Source organism: Dermacentor variabilis, chromosome 8 (genome assembly GCF_050947875.1).
Source record: "Dermacentor variabilis isolate Ectoservices chromosome 8, ASM5094787v1, whole genome shotgun sequence".
Lineage (NCBI taxonomy): Eukaryota > Metazoa > Arthropoda > Arachnida > Ixodida > Ixodidae > Dermacentor > Dermacentor variabilis.
Window position 1 is genome coordinate 41,607,716 of NC_134575.1, and position 25,848 is coordinate 41,633,563.

The 25,848-nt window shown below is 45.7% G+C and overlaps 2 protein-coding genes across 2 annotated transcripts in view; both read right to left on the minus strand.

The window, feature by feature from the left end:
• The window catches only part of LOC142590127 (uncharacterized), a 76,156-nt gene extending 65,410 nt beyond the window's left edge, over positions 1-10,746 (minus strand). Inside the window, exons 1-5 of the mRNA XM_075701996.1 lie at positions 10,604-10,746; positions 9,859-9,962; positions 5,990-6,143; positions 3,462-3,615; positions 1,844-1,997 (exon numbers count right to left, since the gene is read on the minus strand). The gene's annotated coding sequence lies outside the window, so the exon portion shown is untranslated. The remainder of the gene's footprint in view (positions 1-1,843; positions 1,998-3,461; positions 3,616-5,989; positions 6,144-9,858; positions 9,963-10,603) is intronic.
• A 2,851-nt stretch (positions 10,747-13,597) lies between these two features.
• The window catches only part of LOC142590126 (uncharacterized), a 40,274-nt gene continuing 28,023 nt past the window's right edge, over positions 13,598-25,848 (minus strand). Inside the window, exons 10-14 of the mRNA XM_075701995.1 lie at positions 25,617-25,723; positions 23,140-23,174; positions 20,739-20,905; positions 17,437-17,590; positions 13,598-13,751 (exon numbers count right to left, since the gene is read on the minus strand). Coding sequence (XP_075558110.1) covers positions 17,457-17,590; positions 20,739-20,905; positions 23,140-23,174; positions 25,617-25,723 — 443 coding nt within the window. The 3' untranslated portion in view covers positions 13,598-13,751; positions 17,437-17,456. The remainder of the gene's footprint in view (positions 13,752-17,436; positions 17,591-20,738; positions 20,906-23,139; positions 23,175-25,616; positions 25,724-25,848) is intronic.

A 25,848-nucleotide genomic window follows, 5' to 3' on the forward strand; every position in this document is an offset into this window, starting at 1 on the left:
GAGACTGCGCGATTATTTATAGTGGCAAGCGCCTCAGGTCACTAAATGTACGGGCATTACTGCCAAGTATAGACGAGTGAAAATTCTATGCCTCAATGGATAGGTTGAAGCGTAAAATCAGCGGCGGGCTACTGCATCAGGTCCGGTAAGTGTATTTCCATAAAGGCCTGTTTATCGGCGCTGTTGCATAAGGGGTGGGGCACATCATGCAACGACAATTCAACGTGACAGTAAACGGGACATTTGAAATGCGGTAGATACCCTGTATCAACAAATACATACTCCCGACAAATTGTGAATTAGAAGAAAAAAACTAATAATTTTGGCAAAACAGAACAAACATCGCCCATAGACAATTCATAATAACTAGTGGAACATTTCTAAAAAGGCAGATATCTTGCATACAAACGAAAATACCCGGTAGACGAATAATTTGTACAAGAAAGGGTAATTAATATGGCAAAATAGAAGCTACATAAGCAATGAATATGTTGGGATTCTTTGTAGATATTAACGAAAAACATGTCCTGCGCACGTAGGTCACACACTCTTTCTAAAATAATATACTCAGGTGGGGATACTTTGCCGTATTGAGCCTACCTAATGGTTAGGGAAGCCCGCAGAGAAATGATTGAATGGTTTGTTTATTAAAGGAACTATGCTCTCCATGATGAATGCCTTTCTGTCAGTAGGGTCAACGCATGTCAACTGATATTAATTGTTGACTTGAGTACGTCACTTGGTATGTGTGAGTAGTTTCATAAGCTATCGACGTGGTTGTTGATAGCTAATTAAGATTTATACACACGTAAGGATAATCGATCGGTTTGTCAGTCGGCATGGCTAGTACGTGTAATTTAGATTATTTGCACTCAGGTTATCTAGGTTGTCTGCTTTGGTGCTATGCGTCAAACATTGCAGCAGTTTACTTGTAGCGTATGTGGGGCGTATTCCTGCATTGATAAAGTTACGTTCACCACGTTTTATCTTTAAGAAAACCAAGCTGCATCGGAGAACGCGCACTTCATCGCGTTGTTAGCCGGATGGTCGTTACCGGTGTCCAAACGCTGGCAAATGAAAAAAAAGTGTGGCATAATTGAACTTGCGCCAATTAATACGGGCCTATGCGGGGACGGTCAACGCGCAAGACTTCCGTGGCTCTTTGAGATGCTAGAGTTTCTGCTTGTTGTAAGTGTATATGCTCGAAATGAGAACCGCGGTATAACTGTCGAAGGCATTGATGTAGGCGATGAAAGATTGAAGAGGGCGTGACATACCGGTATCGTGATGGCGGGCCTTGAGAGCGAAAGACGCTGACGTTGTTGCCCTTCAAAGAGCCAACGTTTTCTGGCAACGCTTCTTTATTGGCTAGCGTGTTCTGCACGTTCCTGTGAACCTGTCCATAGGTTACAAATTCAGCTGTGGGTTGGGCTTTTCGCCTTCTTCAGCATCTCCGGCAGCATTATCTAACGATGTAATTTCTGTACCGGGGGGTGTCAGCAGATTTCCGTTCCAGTTATAAACGCTTCCATCCACTGGAATTTCATGCCGTAGGTGCAACCCCATTTGGTTCGAGTACATATACACCCAAAAAATTTAGCAACTATGAAATGACCGACGCATTGGCGCCACATAGAAACACACGTAACAGTAGTGTGTCAGGCTCGACCTGTTTATTTTTTTGTCGTCGTCTCTCTAGAATTCAGCGCTAAACACTAGCGTGAAGAATAAACGTGCATGGTTAACCGGACACCACAACACTTCATGTTTCGCTCTGTTCGCGCGTGCATGCATGTGTGTGCACTCCGAAGCTTTGCTACGAGGCACCGTTCAGCAAGCGTACCTCTGGGATCGCAGTGTTGGTCAGCAAGGCACCGAATGCCCTGTGCAGCCACACATGAAAGTGCAGCAGTCCTGAGCTTCTTGCAGTGGCTCGAGGGCACACCAACTCAGCGGGGGGTTTCCGGGTGAGGTGGATACTTCTCGAGTCTGCGCATCTGGCAACAGAAGATGGTGGCAAATTAAAAAAAATACACTTTATTGGGTCTTTCGGCTTCGAACTTTTCTATGTGCGGCAGTAGCAGGACCTGACAGTAGCAGGACCTATCGCCTTGAATTTCACTGCCGTATAAAATTCAACGGCATTGTTGAAGTCTCTAAATTTCTGACAGGCATCATACCGTGTTCGTAGTCGAGAAATCATTATCACCTATGTCTTAACGTCCGGAGACACCTGATTTGGCGTTTGAATTCACCCACATCTAGTCAACGGTTTTCCCACATTAAGAGCGACATAGGTTACGCATTGCATTGGATGTATATCAGCTCGACTCTACACAATTTATATAGGCGACCTTGTATGTAAGCCATCATCCCAAACAAAAGAGTCCTGCTCCGTCACAAGAAACAAAGACGCACAGATCCAGCATTCTGTCTTTTCTTTTCAGCGCTTTTTTTATACTCGACCATATCGTGATATTCTTTTATCCGCAAAATCAAAGCTTCGCGTCAGTGATAATCCCAGCGTCGGATGAGCGTAATTTTTCTATACTGCATTCGATTCTAATCAAAACACAGCCAGTGCCAAGAAAACCAAATCCTGTCTTCGTTCTGTGCTGCAAAGCCCCTTATCCAGTGGGTCAGCCGGGTGGTGATACGACAAACCAGAGGGAAGTGTTTCACAATTGATAAATATACCAGTATGCAACGATAGACAAACTTCTCACTCTAGAGAAACGCCATATCAATATTGCTCTTCAACAATAAGACTGTCACGGAACCACACCATCTTCATTGTTTTAATCAAGTGGTTATTCCTCCCGGGCATGTTAGAAGGATGAGCAAGATTCATGACAGTGGTGTGAGCTAATAAATAGTGCTTTTTTCTTTTTTTCTGCACTTCGCCGCATTTCCATAACACGTGGTACCGATGAGGCAATTCGCCACGCGCTGCGCTTATTGGTTGCATAGAATATGACGAAAAGTATAAACGACAACTAATACTAATCAAACTACAAATAAGCGTATTAAAAGTTTAGGGGACAGCTGAAGGATCAAATTTCTAGACTTTTCTTCGCTTTTATTGAAACACTAATACGGCTCAAATATTTCAGTTCCGATTTAAACGGAAAGGAGGTTCGCAGTAGATTTTTCCAAGAGCATAGTGCTGCCCGATGAGCGTAAGGGCAGACCAATAGCAAGCAAGTGTCTAATTGCAGAGACATTGGTGCGACGTAATGGTCCGACACTTAAACACACGTCAGACTAGTCAGTCAGGCTATATTGTTTTTGTCGTCGCTATAGCATTCGGCGCATAAACTTAGCGCGAAGATTACAAAGGCAGGGTCAACAGCAACGCTCAAGGTTTCGCGTTTCCCTCTGATCGTGTGTTAGGGTGCGTCTGTTTTGGACGCTCGTGCAAACACGATCCGTTGCTACGAGGCATAATTCAGCAGGCGTACCTTTGGGGCCTCAGTGTTGGTCAGCAAGGCACCCAGTTGTATTGCAGCTACCCATGGAAGTGCAGCATTCCTCTCCTTGTGGATGCGGCCCGAGAGCTGACCAGTACAGCAGGAGGTGCCCGGGTGATATGGATACTCCTTGGCTCGGCGCATCCTGGCAATGAAAGATAATGGAAGACAAAATGAAAGAAAAAAGCCTTCATTGGGTTTCGGGCTTTCAACTATCATGTTTGCGACAGCACATGGCCCTGACAGAAGAGATTGCCAAGCATTCAAAAGCAATTTCCCAATAGCAATGCACACCACGTTGCCGTCATTCATTACAGCAGAATACGGGACTGCCCGAAACCCTGCAATACACGCGCTCATTGCTAGAAAGCGGCGCCTTTCCTAGTCCGGGTCCCCGATTGATGGATTAGTGAAGTGGCCTAGTCTTGCCACCTAGCCTTTCTCGGCGCATCCTGGCAACGCAAGATAATGGAAGACGAAATGAAAGAAAAGAGACTTCATTGGGTTTCGGTCGTTAGACAAGCACGTTAGACAAGACATGTAGGCGAAGGAGTGCCTCATTATCAATTGTGTGGTTCCAGTGTTTGTATTGAACATATAGTTTATTGAAACGTATGCTGTGCTGCATGTCGTACGCGTGATTCCGAATACTGCATGCGCTGTTCGCTTCGCTATGCCGAGTACTTGTAGCCTCTGCCTTACGGGCAGAGTTCCTTACTGTGAATGTGCAAGTAAGTAGTTTCATATGCTAGCGAAATTATTGATAGCTAGTTAACATTCATACACAGGTAAGATTACTCTAACGGTTTGCAAGTGTAGCTAACACGTTGTAATTCAGTTTATTTGCTATCGGGTTATCTAGGTTGTCTCCTCTCTTGCTATGGGTCAAAAATTGCAACGGTTTATTTAACCCAACAGTCGATGTAGCGTATGTGGGGCCTATTCCTCATGTCGCGCTGTATTTTTCTCTATTATGCACTGATAATGTCATATTCACCACGATTGATCCTTAAGAAATCCCTGCTGCATCAGAGAACGTGCGCTTCATTGTGTTATTAGCCGTATGGTTGTGATCGGTGTCCAAACGCTGGCAAAGGAAATAACATTTCGGCAGAATTGAACTTGCGGCAAATAATACGGTCCTATGTGGGGACGGTCAATGGGCAACTCTTCCGTGGTTCTTTGAGCTGCTCGATTTTCGGCTTGTTGTACGAGTATATGCTCGAAATGAGAACCGCGCTATAAGTGCTGAAGGCATTGACCCAGACGATGAAATAGTCAAGAGCGCGTGGCGTACCGGTATCGTGATGTGGTATGTACGGGGTGGTATGTGGTATGTGGTGTAGCATAAATGTACACAATGGACATAGGCGACCTTCTTCGTTATCCTCATCCTGAACAAAAGAGTCCTGCTCCGTCACAAGAAACAGACACACAGACGCCGCGTTGTGTCTTCTTTTTAGCGTTATTTTATTCTCGACCATGCCGTAACATTTATGTCCACGCTGAATCAAAGCTTTGCGTCACCGACAATCGCAACGCCGGATGAGCGTAAATCTTCTATACTGCTTTTTATTCCAATCCAAAATGCCGTAACATTTATGTCCACGCTGAATCAAAGCTTTGCGTCACCGACAATCGCAACGCCGGATGAGCGTAAATCTTCTATACTGCTTTTTATTCCAATCAAAACACAACCAATCCCAAGAAAACCAAATCCGTGTGCTCGTTCTCAGCTACAAAACGCCATATCCAGTGGGTCATTCGGGTGGACATACGACAAATCAGAGGGTAGTGTTTCATGATTAGTAAAGGCTTTCTCTATCGTCGAAATCTAATATCAGTACTGCTATTCTACAATAAGGCAGTCAGGTAACCGCACCATCTTCATTTTAATCACACCGTTATTTTTCCTGGGCATGCTACAAGGAGGAATACGATTAATGACGCTGGTGTACGAAAATAAACGACGCCTTTTCCTTTTTTGCACTTTGCCTCATTTCCACGACAAGTCGCATCGTTGAGACCATTCGTCACGCACTGTGCTGTTTATTTTCAAAAAAACGACGAAAATAAACGGGAACAACCAATTACGGTAGTAAAACTCTAAAGAACAGCTGCGGGATCACGTGTCTAGACTTTTCTTCTCTTTTATTCAAAAATAATATAGTTCAACTACACCAGTTCCGACTTAAAGCAAAAAGAAATCCGCAGTATATTTTTCTACCAGTATATTTTTGCCCGATATGTGTAAGGCCAAGCCAGCAAGTCTCGAATTGTCGACATACTGGTGCGACATAAGAACACGCGTAAGTATAGTCAGTCAGGGTCCACTTTTCATTGTTGTTGTAATCGCCATAGCATACCGTGCAATACTTTTGAGCGAAGATTACAGAGGCAAGGTTAACTGGAACGCAAAATGCTTCGCGTTTCCCTCTGATCGTGTGTGCGTGTGTCCGTCTGCGGCGTTAGTTTCCAAACACGATGTGTTCCCACGAGGCACCGGTCAGCAAGCGTACCTTTGGGACCTCAGTGTTGGTCAGCACGGCACCCAATCCTTCTGCAGCCAAGCATACAAGCGCTGTAGTACCCTCCTTGTGGGTGCTGCCCGAGGGCTCACCGCTACAGCGCCTGATGCCCGGGTAAAATGGATACTCCTTGGCTCGGCGCAGCCTGGCAACGAAATATAATGGGAAACAAAAAGAAAGAAGAGAAACATATTGGGTCTCCGGCCTCCGAACTATTATGTTGGCGACAGCAGATGGCTCTGGCAGCGCATACCACCAATGTTTGAAGAGCAATTCCCCATAGCAATGCACACCGCGTTGCAGTCGTCCGCTACACTGGGAATCTTCGACTGCCCGAAATCCCGCAATTCACCGCGCTCATTCCCAGAAAACAGTGTCTCTCGTAGTCCGGGTCACATGGATGGATTACGAAATAGGCCTAGTCTTGCCATCTGGGACCTAAGATGCGCGTTAATTACCAAACGTGCATGCTGCGCGATTAACATATAGTGGCAAGCACCTCAGGTTGCTAAATGTACGTGCATTACTGCAAGTAGACGAATGAAAATCCTAGTCCTTAATGGCTAGGTCGAAGCGTAAAATCAGTGGTGGCTCGAGTGCATCAGGTCAGGTCAGTTTATTTCCGTAAAAGCCTCTTTATCAGGGCTGTTGCATAAGGGGGGAGGTACATCATGCAACGACAATTCAACGTGACGACAAACGAGACATTTGAAATGCGGTAGATGTCATGTACCAACAAATACACACTCCCGACAAATTGTGAAAAAAAAAACTAATAATTTTGGCAAACAGAACATACATCGCTTATGGACAATTCATAACAACTAGTGGAACATTTCTAAAAAGTCAGATACCTTGCATACAATCGAGAACGCCCGTTAGACGAATAACTTGTGCAAGAAAGAATAATTAATATGGCAAAATAGAAGCTAGATAAGCAATGAACATATTGTGATTATTTGTAGATATAACCTGGGGGGGGGGGAAGGGCATTGCAATATGTTTAAGTTAGAGACAATAATGAATTCGAGAAGGAAGTTATGCGCGAGCGTTGTTTTAAACCTTGGAACGGTTGACCAGTCACTTATGTTTTCTGGTGCGTGGAATGGTGTATGGCATACGATTAAGTGAACTGCAGAAAAGCATACGAAAAAGACCAAATCTGGCTGTCTTACGACGGCGTCAGAGCGACTGTAACATTTTTCTTTTAAGAATGATACGCTTACGTCATATGAGTAGGATCAACGAATGTAGCTAGCTGCATGATTTTGGAAGGTCTAAACTCTGCGCTAACGAGATATTTTTCATCTGGCTTCCAGACTGGGGACAAACATTCGACTTTTGGCTCGATAAATGGTTTGTACGCCACGAGTCTGATAAAAAAGAGGATATTGAAGACGGCGTAACGGGGTGAATTGTAACAGTACATTGAGTTTCCAGTTCTCCGCTGCGGTCACAATAAAGATTAAGGCTAGATTTCTTATTCCAATTGAAGCACCCTAACGGAACGACAAGATGCGGGGAAATAAATTCGCCTCCATTACACCTTCTGAAAGTGGATGTGGAGCGAAGCGACTGCCGACGTTAGACAAGCACCACCACCGCAAGCGACGTTAGAATACAACATACCGCTGGCGCTTCTTTTACCTCTGCCATGATTCGTTCTCACGCAGTTGGCAGGTCGGCAGGTTGGTAGGTATGATGAATACGTGCGCGTGTTCCTTCTACGCCTGCAGTTTACCACATGGAGGGCTGACATCACTAACAATGTGTCCAACGTGATCATTTTCTGGCGCTTATCTTCGCGAACAGTTCTAACATAAGAATGATCTAAAATGAAGTTGTCTGCGGCGTAAACTATCATCTATGGCTGAAATCACCAAATCCAATGGCTCGTAGCCCCGTGAGGCGGAGGCTACAAGAACTATGAAAAGCGAAGCGAACACTGCATACATTATTTGGAATCACGCGTACGACATGCAGCACAGCCTACGTTTCAATAAAGATATGTTCAATACAAGCACTGGAACCACGTAAATTGATGATAAGGCTCTCCTTTGCCTACGTGCAATGCGAAGCACGTAGCGCTCGCCGCACAGGTTCCCCTGTAAATATTACTATTGCGGTAGCTGCCTCGGCGACGGCAGCTTGACTGTAGCTTACGAAAAAGGAAGTGACGTAAATAAAATTTTGTGCGTCAGGGAAGAACCCGTCTAGCAAGTTATTTGCGCTGTGACGGGACTCCTGAAGAGCAGCCTGCATACGAGGTGTGTCGAATTTCTTTTCTCTCTGGTCCACGCCTTGCCGGTGCACGAATTAGCGCCACAAGCCAAGTCGCAGGTCGTCTAAACCTATTGGGCTAATTATCAGGTAAAGTGCATGTAAATGCCGCCAAGTGAATATTTTCAACCTACGTCACAATGCGTACTCGTTCCAGTTTTCGTTTATAGCTTCGCCGTCCAGCCACATTCACATCGCGGATTGGAGACCATTTTTATAACAAGAAAGTGGTTTAATCTGGGATCAACGAAAAACATGTCCTGCGCACGTAGGTCACACAATCTTTCTAAAATAATATACTCAGGTGGGGATACTTTGCCGTATTATGCCTAACTAATGGTTAGGGAAGGCCGCAGAGAAATGATAGAAAGGTTTGTTTGTTGAAGGAGCTATGCTCTCCATGATGAATGCCTTTCTGTCAGTAGGGTCAACGCATGTCAACTGATATTAATTGTTGACATGAGTAGGTCGCTTGGTATGTATGAGTAGTTTCATAAGCTATCGATATGGTTGTTGATAGCTAATTAAGATTTATACACAGGTAAGGATAATCGATCGGTTTGTCTGTCGGCATGGCTAGTGCGTGTAATTAGGTTATTTGCACTCAGGTTATTTAGGTTGTCTGCTTTGGTGCTATGCGTCAAACATTGCAGCAGTTTACTTGTAGCGTATGTGGGGCGTATTCCTGCATTGATAAAGTTATGTTCACCACGTTTTATCTTTAAGAAAACCCTGCTGCTTCGGAGAACGCGCACGTGATTGCGTTGTTAGCCGGATGGTCGTTATCAGTGTCCAAACGCTGGCAAATCAAATAAAATTGTGCCATAATTGAAATTGCGCCAATTAATACGGGTCTATGTGGGCACGGTCAACGCGCAACACTTCCGTGACTCTTTGAGATCCTAGGGTTTCGGCTTGTTGTAGGTGTATATGCTCGAAATGAGAACCGCGGTATAACTGTCGAAGGTATTGATGTAGACGATGAAAGATTGAAGAGGGCGTGACATACCGGTATCGTGATGGCGGTCCTTGAGAGCGAAAAAGACACTGACATTGTTGCAGCTCAAAGAGCCAACGTTTTCTAGCAACGCTTCTTTATTGCCTAGCGTGTTCTGCACGTTCGTGTGAACCTGTCCATTGGTTACAAATTCAGCTGTGGGTTGGGCTTTTCGCCTTCTTCAGCATCTCCGGCAGCATTATTTATCGACGTAATTTCTGTACCGGGGGGTGTCAGAAGATTTCCGTTCAAGTTATAAACGCTTCCGCCCACTGGAATTTCATGCCGTAGGAGCAACCCCATTTGGTTCGTATACATATACACCCAAAAACTTTAGCAACTACTAAATGGCCGACACATTGGCGCGACATAGAAACACACGTAACAGTAGTGGGTTAGGCTCGACCTTTTTATTTTTTTGTCTTCGTCTCTCTAGAATTCAGCGCTAAACACTAGCGTGAAGAATAAACGTGCATGGTTAACCGGACACCACCACAACACTTCGTGTTTCCCTCTGTTCGTGCGTGCGTGCATGCGTGTGCACTCCGAAGCTTTGCTACAAGTCACCGTTCAGCAAGCGTACCTCTGGGATCGCAGTGTTGGTCAGCAAGGCACCGAAGGCCCTGTGCAGCCACACATGAAAGTGCAGCAGTCCTGAGCTTCTTGCAGTGGCTCAAGCGGTTATTCCTCCCGGGCATGTTAGAAGGATGAGTAAGATTCATGACAGTGGTGTGAGCTAATAAATAGTGCCTTTTTCTTTTTTTCTGCACTTCGCCGCATTTCCATAACACGTGGTACCGACGAGGCAATTCGCCACGCGCTGCGCTATTTGGTTGCATAGAATATGACGAAAATAATAAACGAGAACTAATACTAATCAAACTACAAATAAACGTATTAAACGTTTAGGGGACAGCTGAAGGATCAAATTTCTAGACTTTTCTTCGCTTTTATTAAAACACTAATACGGCTCAAATATTGCAGTTCCGGTTTAAACGGAAAGGAGGTTCGCAGTAGATTTTTCCAAGAGCATAGTGCTGCCCTATGAGCGTAAGGGCAGACCAATAGCAAGCAAGTGTCTAATTGCAGAGACATTGGTGCGACGTAATGGTCCGACACATAAACACACGTCAGACTAGTCAGGCTATATTGTTTTTGTCGTCGCTATAGCATTCGGCGCATAAACTTAGCGCGAAGATTACAAAGGCAGGGTCAACAGCAACGCTCAAGGTTTCGCGTTTCCCTCTGATTGTGTGTTAGGGTGCGTCTGTTTTGGCCGCTCGTGCAAACACGATCCGTTGCTACGAGGCATAATTCAGCAGGCGTACCTTTGGGGCCTCAGTGTTGGTCAGCAAGGCACCCAGTTGTATTGCAGCTACCCATGGAAGTGCAGCATTTCTCTCCTTATGGATGCGGCCCGAGGGCTCACCAATACAGCAGGAGGTGCCCGGGTGATAGGGATACTCCTTCGCTCGGCGCATCCTGGCAATGAAAGATAATGGAAGACAAAATGAAAGAAAAGAGACTTCATTGGGTTTCGGGCTTTCAACTATCATGTTTGCGACAGCATATGGCCCTGACAGAAGAGATTGCCAAGCATTCAAAAGCAATTTCCCAATAGCAATGCCGACCACGTCGCCGTCATTCATTACAGCAGAATACTGGACTGCCCGAAACCCTGCGATACACACCTCATTGCTAGGAAGTGGCGCATTTCATAGTCCGGGTCCCTGATTGATCGATTAGTGAAGTGGCCTTGTCTTGCCACCTAGTCTTTCTGGGCGCATCCTGGCAACGCAAGATAATGGAAGACAAAATGCAAAAAAAGAGACTTCATTGGGTTTCGGTAGTTTCATAAGCTAGCGAAATATAGTTTAAGTAGTTTCATAAGCTAGCGAAATGATTGATAGCTAGTTAACATTCATACACAGGTAAGGTTACTTGAACGGTTTGTCAGTGTAGCTAACACGTTGTAATCTAGGTTGTCTCCTCTCTTGCTATGGGTCAAAAATTGCAACGGTTTATTTAACCCAACAGTCGATGTAGCGTATGTGGGGCCTATTCCTCATGCTGCGCTGTATTCTTCTCTATTATGCACTGATAATGTGATATTCACCACGATTGATCTTTAACAAATCCCTGCTGCCTCGGAGAACGTGCGCTTCATTGTGGTATTAACCGTATGGTTGTGATGGGTGTCCAAACGCTGGCAAAGGAAATAACATTTCGGCACAATTAAACTTGCGGCAAATCAATAGAGTACGCATCATCAGTATGGGATCCTGGTCCTGACACCCTCATACAGTCTTCTAGAGGCAATACAGTATCGATCAGCCCGTTTCATTTTCACCAACTACCAAAGAACTGGGAGTGTCACTAAAATGAAAGCTCTCCTACACCTCCCACTGGTATCAAGCCGTAGAAAACTATCTCGCATTTGTATTTTCCATAAAATCTACTACGACAACACATATTTACGTTATATCTTCGTTCAACCGCCACCATACATTTCATCTCGCATTGACCACCGCCAAAAGGTGAACATTCCGCACTGCAACACCGTCGGCCTTTATATTCGTTTCTTCCCCAAACGAGCAAAGATTGGAATAACTTACCCGCATTACTTACAAGCATAACTGACACCGATAACATTAAAAGCACACTTCAAAGTTTCATGTTATAAATTGATGTTGCGTTTGCTTGTTCTGTATAATAACTGCTTTTATGCCATAATGTTAAGTTATGGCTTGTATTATTATATGCTATGTTCTTTCCTTTCTATTTTTGTTACGCCATGTTCTGCCACGCTTACAAGTTGCTATTTTCCGTTCTTATTATTTTGTATACGATGTTTTTTGTGCCATGTTGTTTGCCTTCCTTCCTTATTTTGTGATTTGCCTCTGTATTTACTTTGCCCCTCCCCTCTGCAATGTACAACCGTACCTTGAGAGAATGATAAATAAATAAATAGATAAATAAATAATACGGGCCTGTGTGTTGACGGTTTTTCGGCAACTCTTCCGTGGTACTTTAAGCTCCTCGAGTTTCGGCTTGTTGTAAGTGCATATGCTCGAAAGGAGAACCGCGCGATAAGAGCCGAAGGTCATCGATGCAGACGATGAAAGAGTGAAGAGCGCGTGGCATACCGGTATCGTGATGTGGTATTTACGTGGTGGTATGCGGTATGTGGTGCAGCAGAAATGTACACAATGCACATAGGCGACCTTCTTCGCTATCCGTCATCCTGAACATAGAGTCCTACTCCGTCACAAGAAACAGGCGTACGCATGCCGCGTTGGGTCTTTGTAGGGTTATTGTATTCTCGACCATGCGTAACATTTATTTATAGGCTGAATAAAAGCTTAGCGTCAGTGATAATCGCAACGCCGAATGAGCAAAAATCTTCTATACTGCTCTTGATTTCAATCAAAACACAGGCAATACCAAGAAAATAAAGTCCGTGTGCTCGTTCTCAGCTATACAGCTCCATATCCAGTGGGTCATTCGGGTGGACATACGACAGATCAGAGGGGAGTGTTTCATAATTAGTAAAGGTTTTGTCTATCGTCGAAGTCTATTATCAGTACTGCTATTCTACAAGAAGACTGTCAGGGAACCATACCATCTTCATTTTAATCACACCGTTATTTCTCCCGGGCATGCTACACGGAGGAATACGATTAATGACGCTGGTGTACGAAAATAAACGGCTCCTTTTTTGCACTTTAAAGTGCAAAAAAGAAAAAGGAGCCGTTTGTCGTGGAAACGTCGCGTCGGAAATGTCGTGTCGTGTAAATGATGCAATTGCATCATTTCCACGACAAGTTGTGTCGTTCAGACCATTCGTCACGCACTGTGCTGTCTAATTAAAAAAAACTCGACGAAAATAAACGGGAACAACCAATCACTGTAGTAAAACTCTAAAGAACAGCTGAGGGATCCCATGTCTAGACTGTTCTTCCCTTTTATTGAAAAATAATATAGTTAAAGTACACCAGTTCCGACTTAAAGCAAAAAGAAAGTCCGCAGTATATTTTTCTACGAGTTTACTTTTGCCCGATATGCGTAAAGCCAAGCCAGAAAGTATCGAATTGTCGACATACTGGTGCTACATAAAAACACGCGTGAGTATGGCCAGTCAGGGTCCACTTTTATTTTTGCTGTAGTCGCCGTACCATTCCGCTCAATACATTAGCGCGAAGATTGCAGAGGCAATGCTTCGTGTTTCCCTCTGATCGTGTGTGCGTGAGTGTTCGTGTGTCTCTGTACAGCGTTAGACGAAACACGATGTGTTCCCACGAGGCACCGGTCAGCAAGCGTACCTATGGGACCTCAGTGTTGGTCAGCAAGGCACCCAATCCTTCTGCAGCCAAGCATACAAGCGCAGTAGCCCCCTCCTTCTGGGTGCTGCCCGAGGGCTCACCGCTACAGCGCGTGATGCCCGGGTAAAATTGATACTCCTTGGGTCGACGCATTCTGGCACCAAAATATAATGGGAAACAAAAAGAAGAGAAACAAATTGGGTCTATGGCCTCCGAACTATTATGTTGGCGACAGCAGATGGCTCTGACAGCGCATACCACCAATGTTTGAAGAGCAATTCCCCATTGCCATGCACACCGCGTTGCAGTCGTCCCCTACATTGGGAATCTTCGACTGCCTGAAATCCCGCAATTCACCGCGCTCATTCCCAGAAAACAGTGTCTCTCGTAGTCCGGGTCACATGGATGGATTACGAAATAGGCCTAGTCTTGCCATCTGGGACCTGACAAAGATGCGCGCTAATTACCAAACGTGCATGCTGCGCGATAACATATAGAGGCAAGCACCGCAGGTTGCTAAATGTACGTGCATTATTGCAAGTAGACGAGTGAAAATCCTAGTCCTTAATGGCTAGGTCGAAGCGTAAAATCAGTGGTGGCTCGAGTGCATCAGGTCAGGTCAGTTTATTTCCGTAAAAGCCTCTTTATCAGGGCTGTTGCATAAGGGGGGAGGTACATCATGCAACGACAATTCAACGTGACGACAAACGAGACATTTGAAATGCGGTAGATATCATGTATAAACAAACACATGCTCCCGATAAATCGGGACTTAGAAGAAAAAAACTTATCATTTTGGCAAAGCAGAACAAACATCGCGAATGGATTATTGATAATAACTAGTGGAACATTTCTAAAAAAGGCAGCACTTTGCATACCAACGAAAATGCCCGTTAGACGAATAATTTGTACAATATAAAGGATAATTAATATGGCAATATAGAAGCAACATAAGCAATGAACATATTGTAATTATTTGTAGATACAATCTGGGAGGGTGGGTAGGGCATTCCAATCTGTTCAAGTTAGAGAAAAAAATGAAGTACGGAAAGTAGTCGTGTGCGTGCGTTGTTTTAAAACGCAGAGCAAGAGACCAATGCGTTGTGATATTCTTGCGGGTGGAATCATGTATGACATACGAATAAGTGAACTCTAGAAAAACTTATGAAAAAGACCAATGCTGGCTATCTTACGGCGGTGCGAGAGTGACTAACTCAGATTTCTCTTTTAAGGATGACATGCTTACGCCATACGAGTAGGATGAATGAATGTACCTTGATGCACGATTGAGGAAAGTCTCAAGTGGGCTAACCAGATCTTTTTTAAATGGGTTTCAGATTAGTGACGCACATGACGCACAGCGGTTTGTACGCCACAAGTCTGACATCCGTAGATGATATTGAAGAAGGCGTAACGGTGTGAACAGAAACAGTAAATTGAGTTTCCAGTTCACCGCTGCTGTCGCAATAAAGATTAAGGCTAGATTTCTTATTGCAATTGAAGCACCCTAACGGAACGACAAGATGCGGGGGAATAAATTCGCCTCCATTACACCTTCTGAAAGTGGATGTGGAGCGAAGCGACTGCCGACGTTAGACAAGCACCACCACCGCAAGCGACGTTAGACAACAACATACCGCTGGCGCTTCTTTTCCCTCTGCCATGATTCGTTCTCACGCAGTTGGCAGGTCGGCAGGTTGGTAGGTATGATGAATACGTGCGCGTGTTCCTTCTATGCCTGCAGTTTACCACATGGCCTGCTGACATCACTAACAATGTGTCCAACGTGATCATTTTCTGGCGCTTATCTTCGCGAACAGTTCTAACATAAGAATGATCTAAAATGAAGTTGTCTGCGGCGTAAACTATCATCTATGGCTGAAATCACCAAATCCTATGGCTCGTACCCCCGTGAGGCGGAGGCTACAAGAACTACGAAAAACGAAGCGAACAGTGCATACATTATTTGGGATCACGCGTACGACATGCAGCTCAGCCTACTTTTCAATAAAGACAAGTTCAATACAAGCACTGGAAACACCTAAATTGTTAAGGCTCTCCTTCGCCTACATGAAATGCGGAGCATGTAGCGCGCGCCGCACACGTTCCCCTGTAAATATTACTGTTGCGGTAGCTGCCTCGGCGACGGCAGCTTGACTGTAGCCTACGAAAAAAAGGGAGTGACGTAACTACAGTTTTTGTACGTATGGGAAGAACCCCCCTAGCAAGTTATCTGCGCTGTGACGGGACTCCTGAAGAGAAGCGTGCATACGAGGCATTGCGAATTTCTCTCCTCGCAGGTCCGCTCCTAGGTGCACGAAGTAGCGGCACAAGCCAAGTCGCAGGCCATCGAAACCTATTGGGCTAATAACCATGTAAAGTGCACGTGAATGTCGCCACATGAATAAATTTCAACCTACGTCACAACGTGTACTCGTTCTAGTCGTTTACAGCTACGCCGTCCCGCCACATTAACATCGTGGATTGGAGACCATTTTTTTAACAAGAAAGTGCTTCAATCTGGGCTCAACGAAAAACATGTCCTGTGCACGTAGGTCACACAATCTTTCTAAAATAATCTACTCAGGTGGGTATACTTTGCCGTATTGTGCCTACCTAATGGTTAGGGAAGCCCGCAGAGAAATGATAGAAAGGTTTGTTTATTAAAGGAACTATACTCTCCATGATGAATGCCCTTCTGTCAGTAGGGTCAACGCATGTCAACTGATATTTATTGTTGACTTGAGTACGTCACTTGGTATGTGCGAGTAGTTTCATAAGCTAGCGATTTATATACTGGTAAAGATACTCGATCGGTTTGTCAGTCTGCATGGCTAACACGTGTAATTAAGATTATTTGCAATGAGGTTATCTAGGTTGTCTGCTGTCTTGCTATGCGTCAAACATTGCAGCAGTTTACTTGTAGCGTATGTGGGGCGTATTACTGCACTGATAATTTTATGTTCGCCACGTTTTATATTTAAGAAAATCATGCTGCATCGGAGAACGCGCACTTGATGGCGTTGTTAGCCGGAAGGTCGTTATCGGTGTCCAAACGCTGGCAAATGAAATAAAATTGTGGCATAATTCAACTTGCGCCAATTAATACGGGCCTAAGTGGTGATGGTCAATGGGCAACACTTCCGTGGCTCTTTGATAGGCTAGAGTTTGGGCTTGTTGTAAATGTATATGTTCGAAATGAGAACCGCAGGATAACTGTCGAAGGCATTGATGTAGACGATGAAAGATTGAAGAGCGCGTGACATATCGGTATCGTGATGGCGATCCTAGCGAGCGAAAAAGACACTGACATTGTTGCAGCTCAAAGAGCCAATGGTTTCTAGCAACTCTTCTTTATTGGCTAGCGTGTTCTGCACGTTCCTGTGAACCTGTCCATAGCTTCCAGATTCAGCTGTGGGTTCGGCTTTTGTTTTCGCCTTGTTCAGCACCTCCTGCAGCATTATTTATCTATGTAATTTCTGTACCGGGGGGTGTCAGCAGATTTCCGTTCCAGTTATAAACGCTTCCACCCACTGGAATTTCATGCCGTAGGAGCAACCCCGTTTGGTTCGAATAGATATACACCCAAAAAGTTTAGCAACTATGAAATGGCCGACACATTGGCGCGACATAGAAACACACGTAACAGTAACGTGTTAGGCTCGACCTGTTTATTTTTTGTCGTCTCTCTCTAGAATTCAGCGCTAAACACTATCGTGAAGAATAAACGTGCATGGTTAACCGTACACCACAACACTTCGTGTTTGGTTCTGTTCGCGCGTGCGTGCACGCGTGTGCACTCCGAAGCTTAGCTACGAGTCACCGTTCAGCAAGCGTACCTCTGGGATCTCAGTGTTGGTCAGCAAGGCACCGAAGCCCCTGTGCAGCCACACATGAAAGTGCAGCAGTCCTGAGCTTCTTGCAGTTGCTCGAGGGCACACCAACTCAGCGGAGGGTGTCCGGGTGAGGTGGATACTCCTTGACACTGCGCATCTGGCAACAGAATATGGTGGCAAATTAAAAAAAAAACACTTTATTGGGTCTTTCGGCTTTGAACTTTTCTATATGCGACAGTAGCAGGACCTGACAGCAGATACCGCCAACCTTTGAAGAGCGATGGCAAAGCACACCACGTGAGCATCGTCCGCTACAGGTGTAATCTTCGACTGCCCGAAACGTTGCAAATACACAGCGCTCATGGGCTGAAAACAGTGCCTCGTGTAGTCCGGGTCTGTCACAGATGGATTATCGAAGAGATCCCGTCGTGCTGTCTGGTGCCTCATAAATACATGCAAAGACATCCGCCAGTCTCGGAGTCTGCGTGAAGCTCAAAGATCCGCGCAAATTACCAAAGCGTCGAAACTTTGGGAGCCGGAGGCGCCTGGCCACTACAACTTATCAGAAATGTACGCGAGAAACGTAGTCTTTTTCTGGAAGCCGAGGTTGAAGTGGAAAATTAGGGGCTTCCTCATGAGTACTCTCTGGTACTGTTTTTGGCGCTCTTTCTTTTTAAAGGCATTGCTTTCTAATGATAACACGAACCTTACCTACTTAACTATTTCTAAGTAGCTCACCGGTGCTCGATAGCCGCCTAATCTCAAATATAGCACGTCAGTTTCCTCGAATATCGACTGCATTATCGTAATTGCTGCATAATCACGTCATAGCATGACCATGTGATCTTACTATAACCGTGTTCCACGCAACACAGGGCGAGCAGAGTGGACTCTGCTCGGTCGAGGCGCGTATGTGACGTGGCGTCGCAGCCAATGGGAATTTCACTGCTACAGACGCCGGCTTTCGGAGCACAGATCCCAGGCGCTTGTCCCTGCATCGAGCGCCCGCACCAGCCACGTCGATGGGGTAACCAAGCGAACGAGCGCAGCCAATAATTAAGGAGTGAACACGTTAGTCGCGAACGTCGGGGACCAGTGAGAGCGGCCGCATGACAACATGCAATGTCGCATGACAACAGTTACCGTATGACACCACTGAAGCGTGGTGTCATACGGTAACTGTTGTCATGCGGAGCCGCCCGACCGCTCGACGCGTACTCGTATCTGGTCTCAGCGGGACCGCTCGTTTCTTACTATTGTCCACTCGTGCCAGCTCTCGTTATCGCTGGCTTGGTTTGTTTCGTTTCGTCTGTTTCGCGCTTGCTTCGATTGTCATGGTTTGCGATTGTTTTCTAATCTCATTGTATGCGCGACGCGAATTGTGTAGCACTTTCTGCAAGCCATGCGGCACCAGCTATTACACTGGAACCTTCGACGAGTCGATCTATAGAAGCCGACGCGCTTGTCCCACACATCATATTTCGACGACTGCCGACTCTGCTCGGTTGCTTCAATGTGTGTTGCAAACTCGGTTGCTTCAATGTGTAGGGAAATGAGAACACGCATAGAGCTGATGCTCAAGTTTTCGCATGAGGAAGTGCCGTAATCTCCGGTGAATTTTTTTCGCTAATCGGCCATTTGATGCTTTCGCCTGAAAAAGTGGTGCAGCTACAAAGCCCCAGGTATAATTTCAACTTTCTAATATTTAAAGTGGACGGGTCTTTTAATAAAGCAATGCCCGAAATTTGCCGGATTCTTCGACATCCCTATATTGTTTTTCACGTGATATCGTTGAGGACGCAGGGTCGCAGAAAATGACGTGTCGGCGTCCGGCTCCGTAGCCGGCACTGGCATCCCGCGAGTGAAAAATTCTCGTGTATAATCTTTATGGCAGTGAAGCTCTCCATCTACGAACTAAGTTGCTCGTACCTTGTCCTGCATTCTTTTTTAAAAAGTTATTACTCGAATTTTCGAGAACGACAGCCCGCAAACAAGTGTCATGAAAAAGAACCCCGACAGCACGTAGCGTGAAATAGCAGTGCTAACAGAAGACCTGCCAACGTGAGAAACTGCCCTTCTAGCAGAAAGCTCGCCTTCATGCGTAGAGTTCGCCGCCGGTGTTTCTCGGTAAACTGTACGGGCACATAAGCTACAGTTGCCCGGAAGCGTGAGAAGCAGTCAGGGACCTTCGAATGCTATGATCGTTCCACTCTTAGAGGCGAAGCTTATGCATCCTCGAACTTTTCATCCCACAGGATAATTAGGGAGCACGGCATGTGGCAGGGTTAACTAGCGGCTCACAGAGCCCAAAATCGAGGCCGTTAATATACCGCCTGTCAGTCCGCTTGTGTTCTGCGTAACAAAACTAGAATAGATTACCTATAACCTGTATGTATTAACGCGATTACCTATTACCTGCCTGGCTTAAAGTTCACTGGCCTGCGAGGTTGAACGGCATTTCTGAATTTCTAGTGTTTGGTCTACTCGAGTTAGTCACCCGCCGTGGTTGCTCAGTGACTATGGTGTTGGGTTGCTGAGCTCGAGGTCGCGAGATCGAATTCCGGCCACGGCGGCAGTATTTCGATGTGGGCGCAATGCGAAAACACCCGTGTACTTAGATTAAGGTGCACGTTAAAGAACCCCAGGTGGTCGAAATTTCCAGAGTCGTCCACTACGGCGTGCCTCATAATGAGAAAGTGGCTTTGGCGCGTAAAACCCCATAATTTAATCTCTCGAGTTTCTTGCCTCTGGGTCTCTGCCCATTCTTGTCCATTCATCTACCATGAGTATATGCCGCGGACACGAGGAGTACAGAATGCTCAAATGCGTTTACCCATAAAATGTACTAGTCACGCAATCCTGACAGGCATCACCCGCGTTACTAGAGACAGCATTAGCGTCGATGCCTTACCGTGCGCGGACAATCGATTTGACGAAAACCAGATTTGTTCATAAACGAGATGAAACGTCTTTCGTGTGGCTACAGGTATTGTGGCGACTTGTTTGGTTCCGAGCACAAGTAATTCGAAATACTTAGCAAGCATCGAATTACGGACATATTGATGCGACATAGAAACACATAAGAATATGATGCTTGGCTCGAGTTTCTTTCATTTTCGTCGTCTCTACAGGATTCAGCGCTAAACGTTAACGCAAAGAGTGCAAAGGCAGGGTTAACAGGACAACACATCGCTTCGTCTTTTCCTGTGTGCGTGTGTGCGCGCCTATACTTGTGCTTGGATCTGTCTTTGCGCCGTTCGTGCAAACACGATCCGTTGTCACACGGCATTGTTCAGCGAGTGTACCTTTGGGACCTCTGTGTTGGTCAGCATGGCACCGAATCGCCGGTGCAGCAGCCTGCAGACATAAAGTGCAGGATCCCGGTGCTTCTGGCTGCTGCCCGGGAACACGCCAGTACGGCGGGAGGTACCCGGGGGAAAGGTATGCTCTTTGGCTGGGCGCAGTCTGGCAGCTAGTGGAAAATAAAAAGGAAGAAAACATACTTCATTAGCAGACTTCGAGCTTAGAACTAAACTGTTTGCGGCAGCAGCAGGACCGCTCAAGAGCAGTTTCCCCATTGCAATGCCATCGTCGCCGTCACCGTCGTCCACTGCAGTGGGACTGTTCGACTGCCCGAAACCCTGCAATATACAGCGCTCGTTGCCTCTCCTAGTCCGGGTCTGTCATGGATAATGGAAGAGGCCCAGTCTTGCCAGCTGGGACCCCGTAAGTGCATGCACAGACATCCACAACTCTCAAGAGTCCTTGTGAAGCTAAGAGATCCGCGCCAGTTGCCAAGCGTCGAAACTGTGCGATGGGTTATTATAGTGGCAAGCTCCCTATAGGCTCCTAAGTGCGCGTGCATTACTTCACGCGCACGAGCGAGGATCCACGTCCTTTTTTATACGGCGAGGTTGGAGCGTAAAATGAGGGGCGGCTCAATGGCATGACATTGGATATGGCGTAACGGGGTCGTTAGAAAGAGCAATAAACATCTGCAAGAATGGTTTCGTATTTCGGGTGAAGCGCCCTAAGGGAAAGACAAGATGCATGGAAAGAAAATCCGCGTCAACTCCACCCGGTGGAAACGGGTGCGCATCGAAGCTGTTGCCTACATTAGACAAACAGAACCGACATTAGAGAAGCACCTCCACCACACGCGACGTTAGACCCCAAAACGCTGGCATTTCCTTTCCCTCTGCCGTTGTATTTTTCTAGAACATCGACTGCGTTATTGTAGTTATTGCATATCCACATCGCTGTATGGCGCGGTGCCCTTAGTTTGCGGGGTGTGCTAACTAAGGCTCCAAAAGAAGGGCTACGAGAAACGACAATGCGGTCAACAGTGTGGCCTTTGCAGGGCACATGCTCGTGAATTCTTCTTCTATGGTTGATCAGGTGGCTAGTCGAAATAATTTCTTAAACGTACTTGTAATGACTTGCATAAAATTGCGGGCTAAATTATCGAACTGTACATTGCACTCGAAAACGTTATGCAGAACAGTTTCCAATTCACCACATTTTCCCCATTTAATTTTTTCTTTCTGAGTTTCGACGTTTTCGCGCTCAACCCAAAAAAAAAGAAAGCAATGTCACCCACATCGCGTACATTGCGCGCGTGAGCGCGGCTCTCCCGACGAAGGTTTCACGAAATCAAGACTACCTAATGGCTGACTTAGTGACCACGACAAAGTCACAAAGTGACGGCGTAGCCGCTGGCGAGAGCTTACGCGAAAAAGGAACGCGCGGGTAACCCAGGCTTCCGAGAGCGGCGCTGACATGACGTCGCGGCGATGCCCTCTTCCCTCATTCAGCACTTGGCACGTCAGCAGTTGTTCCCTTCGGCCCACTCTGCCTTAGAGTTTCCTACAAAAATTACTAGAGGGAACTCTGGCGCTAGTGTCTACGGGAGCTGCAATGGGAGCGGTTGTCCCAGCATAGGAATTAAGGGAAGCACATGGATTTGCCTAAACTTCGTCCTTTTGGCTTCAAACGGCTTTGTGACTTTGTAAACTCGTCATTGTCAACAGTGTATTGCGCAATAATTAAATAAACATTAAAATTGCCCGACGGCAGGAATCGAACACAGGGACTCTAGCACAGATACTTGATAATGAAACCATTAAGCCACGGACGCATGTATAGACAAGCGAATGAAACGCCCTTATGAATTTAACGCGGGCATGCCAGTGCCTTGAGACGCTTGGCGCGTTCTGGACAAGCTCAATCGTCGCAATAGCAATTGTACGCGTTTCCGGCGTCTTCTGCACTTCGAAGAATATAGATTGCGCTGAAATATACGACAACAATATTTATATAGCGTAATATACAAAGCCTCAAGAACGTTTGAATCCACAAGCACGAAGATCAAACAAATCTATGTACTTCCCATCATTCCCATGGTAGGACAACGACTGCAGCGCCAGAGTTCCCTCTAGTAGTAATTTTTGTAGGAAACTCTATGCACTCTGCTTTGTCGAGGCGCGAGTGTGACGTGGCCTCGCGGCCAATGGGCACTTTGGTGCCGCTTCGCTGCTACACACGCCGGCTTTTACAGCGCAGCTCTTATTTAAAGCTTTGAAGTTTATTTCAGAGGAACCCGCATAAAACATTTTCTTTCTGACAGCTTCTTGCAAAGTCGCCAAGATATCAAAACTTGCAGTTTGACCAAAGTGCTAAATACGTTCATTTGAAAGTGATACTCACTATTCCTTGGTCAACTCGTTCAGCATGCCTGAGCGCTGCGAAAGAAAGGGTGAGAGAAAGACAAAGAGAGATGGTAAGAGAGGATTTCGCAAAGCCTCATATGTAGACAGCATTAACAGACAAGTAAAAACGAGCGTGTTGCTGAAGGGGACTTTTTGACAATGGCATTTGTCTGCGTTGCTCTCTTTTCGTGCGAAGCTGACGTCCCCCCGTTATTGCTTAGGTGCAGACAAGAATAAGCTGCGGCTTGAATAGGGTGAATTGAGGCGCACCTAGCTGATGCGCACCATGGCTGTCGACGTTTATGCCAGTAGTATCCAAAGCAGTGAAGCCACACCTCGTATTGCATAGGCGCCAATCACAGAGGCTTAGAATTCGTAAAACTCCGCGGTAGCGACCCACAGAGAACGAAGCAGGGGGGTGTTGCACTTTTTTTATACTTTTGTGTAAAGCTCCCTTTTGAGCGATACGTACGCACTTCAATGACGATCAATTACTGTTGGGCATCGGTACATGAGCAGAAGCAGCAAATATGAAATAGCAGACATTGGCAAAGAAAAAGCATTTTCAGAACCGATTTCATCGCAGAATTTGGTGTTGCTCATTTAGCCTGTTCTAAGAGCACAATTACTTTAGTCAAATCTCGACCACGCTGTCGTAAGTGCCTCCTACGTGGCTGTGTCACTCCTTTCGGCAGTATACTTAACTAGATTGCGATTTCAACGCTTGTAGTGTCCCGCTCGCTACATACGCGGCCGGAAATTGATCGTATACATCATCCAGAGATAAATAGTATCATTGTCATAATTAGAATAAAAATATATATTACTTTTATTTATCATTGTTATTTTTGGGGAGGCTAATGATAACGAACAGTATATCGTTTTCTCGTTTCCCTGTTTCCAAAATTTTTGGAATTGGAAGCGCATCAACTGTCATCTGTAGTAACCCAGATAATGGTGTTATTATGGTGACTGTTTGGATTGTTCGGTGTTCAAACGCCGGTCAACGACGCAAGAAAACATTTGGTTGTTAATACGGGCTCATAAGATGACGACCAACGGACCTATCACAATTCGAGCTCCGTGAAAACACATGTATATGACAAATGCTGTGCACAAGAGACTGTGAAGACCATAAAGCAAACTGCGGTAGAGACAGTGAATGCGATCCCTTTGTTAGTGAGACCAAAATATTGAGAACCATGGTCTTAGAGCCTGTCCTTCGCAAGAACTCTTCATTGGCTAACCGTCTTCGCACCTTCTTAAGCACCAGACTAGCTTGCGAAATGCGTACTTGATTTGACTTATTTTACGGCGAAGCTATTAAGGGCTACGTCTCCCTGGATCGCGTCCGTGTGTCGACACAAAACTGAAGTCGGCGTCAGCGTCAAATGCCACCTGCGTTTTCGCCTCCAATTTCTTGCGAATGCTCTGTAGGTCTCAAACTAATGCAGGTATCTTGGAAAAAATCAAACCGCAATTGGCTGATGACTATCATTACGACGACTTTTATTGTCATAATTAGCCAGTTCACAGTGAAGCTGTAAATATTGCTGAATTCCCGTCTGACATGCGGTGGTACTTGCACGCGTCACTACTTCATCAAAGATTAAGAATCAATCACTTTACAGTCCAAAGATGTCTTCGTTGTCTGAGTCCAATAATAATAATAATAATAATAATAATAATAATAATAATAATAATAATAATAATAATAATAATAATAATAATAATAATAATAATAATACCTGTACATACATACGGGCGTCGATTGAGGTTAAACAAAGCACATCTTCGCTGCTCGTCCTTCTTCACAGAGTGGAAGGGCTGATAAATTTTTTTTTCACTGTCTTCGCTCTTGGACCGCTTTTATATGCTCCTTCTCAAACACCCAAAATGGATGTCGGCTATGGTTTCCGCGCCAATTCTGAAAGCTGCCGCACACTGGGATCTCGTGCCGTAAGAATACACAAGACTGTCAACAAATACGACAATAACAATGTTGCATTTCTCATGCGTATAGAGAGATATATCGCGTCCACTTTCGTTCCCAGTGCGCCAGCATCCCGCAGAATACTGAGTGTATGGAGTCGCGGGCTTATCGACATCACATTTAAACTCGCACAGCGCATTGCCTGTCTCGTCGTTTTGTGTCTTCGTCTGCCGACTTCTGCTCTAAAAGACCGGTGTCTGTATTCAGAGAGGAATCGCACCAAACAACTTATCGTAAGAGAAAAATTCCTGCAAACCCACATGCTGGACGTACTAGTAAGATCAGCCAGCCAATGGCAAGGAGCACTTGCGAACGCAAAGCATCGTCGGTTCGGCCAGAGCGGCTACAGGGGAGAATAACAAGGACCGCTCCATTTGCGTTTTCCCTCTGTTTCTGCTCTCTGCGTACATGCATGTTGTATTGGAATCAAGGTCAACTAGGACGTCACTGTTAGCCATGCATAAATTGGGGAAAGTCCTTACTCGGCTCCAACAAGGCGCCCGGGTGCCGGTGGCCACCGATGAAGAATTGTTGCAGGTCACAAGTGACGTCACCTCCAGAGGATCCTGGCATCGACCCTGCAGAAACGCTGGAGAAGCGAACATCCTTCGCTTTAGCGCAGCCTGTCAAGAGAGCCTGTCCAGTTTTAGCAAGCTTTGCCAAGAGAGTCTGTCCAGTTTTAGCAACCTTTGCCAAGGGAGCGTGTCCAGTTCT